Genomic DNA, 5,000 nt, shown 5'->3' with positions numbered 1-5,000 from the left:
CACATACACATACACACACACACACAGATGCACACACACACACACAGATGCACACACACACACACAGATGCACACACACACACACAGATGCACACACACACACACAGATGCACACACACACACACAGATGCACACACACACACACACAGATGCACACACACACACACATATACATATACATATACATATACATATACATATACATATACATATACACATACACATAACATACACATACACAGAGAACTTCAAAATCTCAAAATCATTTTATTTCTTTTACTTTTCTAAACAAAATAGGCCAGATTTCAGACAGGAGTCTGTTGTTAATGGGTTAAAAAAATATCAATATCAAACATACATCATCAATATTCACTGAATAATAATGTAAAAGCTTTCATCAACCATAAATCATTAATACAATACCATACAATCGCCTCTGGCTGAAGATGCTGGATAGGCCTATTTATAGATTCTGACATTCTACTGACAATGAAACCTCCATATCTCTTAAAGAAACATGTTAAATTTAAAATAAAATTAATTGCCGTTACTTACAGTGCTCGGTGTATCTGTGAGTGAGCTTGCAGACCTCGAAAATATATCTGTGCAGAATATCGGCCAAAACATCGAGTGGGGTTGAGTAAATGCCTTGGAACCCGATTGTCTGGCAAATCTCTGCTACTGATATTTTGAGAATCTCATACTTAAATTGGTTCGCCATTTTAGAATCTAGGGTATATGCACATCACTCGGTCACTGGTTAAAGTTCGTTTCTTCATTGAGACTTTGGGTTTCTGTCAAAGTTTGTGTTTCCGAGACGCCGAGCGAGACTCACAGCCTGCCATTTTGCATTGATCCCGCACAGGGTAAATAACCGTACTAGTAGGATATTTGATGTTTCTTTTTTTATCTTCCTTTTTTGGCGATAGTCCATTGGAACGTAAGTGATATTATAGATTGCTTCTGTATATGTAATTGGTTTGATTCCAAACTCCTTATGGGCATGTAAGTAAAAGATTGGTCAAATATATTAAACCTAAAATACTAAAAGAACGACTTCCTCAGAGCCAGTTAAACTCAGCGCTAAAGTCACGTGACCATCCGCGAAGCGTGGTCAATGCGGACTGTAAAAATGTGGAGAAAAATATCCTAGACTATCGACACTACCTTATCAATAATAATTTAGTAAGCCCAAAGTCAAAAGTGAGACAGATAATCATTAAATATATAATCTAGAGAGAGTCATATGCGGACGAAAAGCACCGACAAAAGAGTATTTAACTCCGTTTGTAATTCTCTATGAGCGGAGGTCCTCGTCCCGGTCTGCCTTCAGTCAATGGGTGCCCGACGTCGGCATCTAATGTACACGAGAGGCAAGGTGCTCTCTCCTCTTCTTCCCTAAGATTACGCTAACCTACATTTCCTATAGGGCTCTATTACGGCTCGCTGGGAAGGTTTGGGGCTTCTTTAGTCTGTCCCTTCACCAGAGCATGTAAGAGCGAATGGGAGCGTAATAAAAAGGGGCTGAAATCGGGACGAGACCCAGAAGGTTGCAGTCGAGGATGGCCAACCGCACGAAGCAGGGCGACGGTGCTCGGTAGTTCAGTCTCTTTCTTATTTTCGTGTGTTTTGTCGTCCTCGTTCATACTCTGGGGGAAATTATAAGCGGTGGTTTGACCAATCCGCCCAAAGGTAGATATTTCAAAGGGAGATACGGTAGGTGAGTACATTTTCCGGCCCAATTATTGTAGACGTGGCACAGGCGGTGTCGCGGCGGTGCCACATCTCCCTAATTGACACCGGGGCGCTGGTGCCACATCTCCCCCACTTGACACGACCGCTGGTGCCAAAGCGCGAGGCGAAGGTGCTAGGTGTCAAGAGCGAGGGAGAGAGGAGGCGGAGGAGGAGGCGTGACACAAAGCCGTGCTCAACGCCACAGACGCCCGCGGATCTCCAGTTCGAAAACGGAAAAGGATGAACTCGAACTCGGAGCCGAACGCGATGGAGTGCGTGAGAGGGAGAGAGCCTGGAGCACGTGTCTCCATTACTACTCTAATTAACTTTTATTTTTTCTTCTCTCTATTTTTGTTTTATCCAGGGAAGTTTTTATGAAATTGCACTTAAGTGAATATTTTAAAGGTGTTTCTTTATGCAAATTAATCCCTTGTTTTATTTTGTGACCTTTCGCAATGTGTGGTTTTTATTTTTACGTGGTTAATGTTTTGTATTGTATGTGACTCCTTTAGAAGTGTAATATTTTACACTAAGTTTGTGATCCGTCAGTTGTCAATAGCAGTAACTTAATTTAAGAGACCGAAGGATTTTCTCATTGCCATGATGAACCTTGCAATCAAATATAGGCCTGTGAGCAGATAAGAATTAAGACTATTTGGGTTTATCAAGGAATTGGTTTTGCCTTCTCTTTGGGACTGAACTTTTTCATTGGCAGTTTTAACAGTGAATGTATGTATAACTGAAGAAGGGTTTGTTACAAGACATTAGGTTTTGCTGTTTGTCTGATGATATGAAGATTTTGATTGGGGTAAAAGATATATTCCATGGCTGATATATAAAAATAAGGTTTGGGGGCATATTTGCTAAAAATATTGTAGAAAACACATACATATACTAATGTTAATGCTTAATTCAAATTCAACCTGGATAGTATAGTTAAAACTATTCATAGGCTAGCATGGTCATGGCATTTTGCAATTGAGCTATTGTTATAGATTAGGAATAAACCATTAGTCCATGTTAATGTGAATAGGCATGGAAACCAGAAAATGGTTACTTAAGAGAAATATAAATTTCTTTTGTTGTCTATATTTGTTCCAGAACTATTTACAGTAGTTTAGTATTGAAGTTTCCTGGTCTAGTTTACCATGTGGTTGATTTTCATGATCTTACACTGAAAATTAATGACATACATAATTTTGTAGTTCATAAATTCAAAAGATAGATAATTGCATCTTTTATTAGTTGTGAATGGAGGAATTTTATAAGTACATTGGAAGGGCATGATTACTTGAGAAATGCACCCTCATAAAGGTATATTAAATATTCATATCGAAAGTTCATAAAAAAAAAGTATCAGTAGTGTGTGTGTGTGTGTGTGTGTGTGTGTGTACATGTGTGTGTGTACATGTGTGTGTACATGTGTGTGTGTGTGTACATGTGTGTGTGTGTGTACATGTGTGTGTGTGTACATGTGTGTGTGTGTGTGTGTGTGTGTGTGTGTGTGTGTGTGTACATGTGTGTGTGTGTGTGTGTGTGTGTGTGTGTGTGTGTGTGTGTGTGTGTGTGTGTGTGTGTGTGTGTGTGTACACACATACATATATATATATATATATATATATATATTATATATATATTATATATATATGTGTGTGTGTGTGTGTGTATGTATATATATATATACTGTATATTTATATATTATGCACATATTTGCATTATATTATGTTTATATATGTGTGTGTGTGTGTATATATATTATATGTATATTTATATATATTATACAATATATATATATTTCAAAAGCCGTATATGAAATGGAACAAAGTTTGGACATAAGGAGAGCATCTCATTTCCTGTTTACCCCTCCTGTCTTGGCTGTTTTGGGAGACAGTTTGTTTGGACAAGGTAGAGAAAGAGACACTTGGGCTGCAGAGTGAGCTTTACTCTATATCCAGGAGACTACTTGTTCTTCTCACTGCAATAAGGTGCTAAGTTTTGGTAACTGGACTAATATGCATTAGCTTCCAGTGGCTGGGTTAACAGGTAGTGAGATTAACTTTTATTTATACTGCTTGATATCTTTTGAAGGTTGTGAGATATAGTTGTGTTAAATAGTGTATGTCACAGGCTTTCCTTGGTAAAAACTGTGGATTAAAACGTGATATTTGTTTCATGGGGTTGGTGTGTATAGTGGTGAAAGGGAGGGAGGCAGATTGTTAGAAAAGTGTTTCTGATAAAAGATCTTTAATGTGACAACTTGTGTATATATTTGAGCAAGATTCCTTTAGGAAGTATTATTGTGAATTTTATAAGCACTCAAATGGGCATTCATTTTCATTTTGTTTTTTAAATTAGATTTGATTTATGTTCTTGGAAGAAATGAAAAGAAAAAATAATTATATGAATATGGAAATAAGTTCACAATACATTTATGCATGCATTCCCAGAAAAGATGAATATTTAACAGCAACTGGGCATCTACGTAAACCTACAGGAAGTCATTAAAAGTTTTTTTTTTTTTTTTTTTTTTTTTCCCTTTTTTTCTGTATTTGTTTTGTATCCAAGTTCTTTAAAAGGAAGATTTTATTTTGTTGAAGTCATTATGTATGCCAGTTCTTCCAAAAAAGAAAAAAGAAATGATGAATTTAAAAGATATGATATTTTATTTGACTAATGATCAGATTGCTTTCCTTTACAGCAACATGGACATGCAGTACACATTGATACGAGAGTTGAAACCGGGGATGAAAAACCTCAAGCTGTTATTTATAGTTTTAGAGATAGGTAAGAATTTGTTAGATTTTTTTCTGTCTTTAGAGGTATTAAGCTTTTGCTATATATTTGCTATTATTATTATTGGTATTGGTATTATTGTTGTTGTTGTTGTTGTTGTTGTTGTTGTGGTTCTTATTGTTATTATCATTATTTTTGCTACTATTATTATTGTATTTATTACTATTATTGTTGGTGTTATTATTATTATTATTATTATTATTATTATTACTATTATTTTATTATTTTCTATTATTATTGTTGTAAGTCCACTATTATTATTATTAGTGTTGTAAGTCCAGTTATTATTATTATTATTATTATAATTTGTTATTGTATTTCTGTTATTTATAATTGATATACTGCAAAAATTTGAATTAAATTATTATGATACAACATATATTTTTAATGACGATAAATTATAGTTGTGAATATTATCATTAAGGAAAAGAATTTTCCTAGTTTTGAAGCTATGGTTGGCCCATCATACTAGG

At 35.4% G+C, this 5,000-nt stretch overlaps 2 protein-coding genes across 4 annotated transcripts in view; one reads left to right on the top strand and one right to left on the bottom strand.

Moving 5' to 3' along the window:
- Positions 1-893, bottom strand: part of LOC125033937 (transcription initiation factor TFIID subunit 3-like) — a 26,978-nt gene extending 26,085 nt beyond the window's left edge. The window contains exon 1 of the mRNA XM_047625518.1: positions 556-893. Within this exon, the coding sequence (XP_047481474.1) occupies positions 556-721 (166 nt within the window). The 5' untranslated portion in view covers positions 722-893. The remainder of the gene's footprint in view (positions 1-555) is intronic.
- Positions 894-1,342: 449 nt separating this feature from the next.
- Positions 1,343-5,000, top strand: part of LOC125034237 (SOSS complex subunit B1-like) — a 13,786-nt gene continuing 10,128 nt past the window's right edge. The window contains exons 1-2 of one of the 3 annotated variants that reach the window (XM_047625952.1): positions 1,343-1,378; positions 4,433-4,518. In XM_047625952.1, coding sequence (XP_047481908.1) covers positions 4,437-4,518 — 82 coding nt within the window. In that variant the 5' untranslated portion in view covers positions 1,343-1,378; positions 4,433-4,436. The other 2 variants (XM_047625950.1, XM_047625951.1) reach the window with 2 other exon arrangements.

This window comes from Penaeus chinensis, chromosome 17 (assembly GCF_019202785.1).
Source record: "Penaeus chinensis breed Huanghai No. 1 chromosome 17, ASM1920278v2, whole genome shotgun sequence".
Taxonomy (NCBI): domain Eukaryota; kingdom Metazoa; phylum Arthropoda; class Malacostraca; order Decapoda; family Penaeidae; genus Penaeus; species Penaeus chinensis.
Note: the sequence above shows the minus strand (reverse complement) of the source record. Positions and strands in the feature narration are given on the sequence as shown.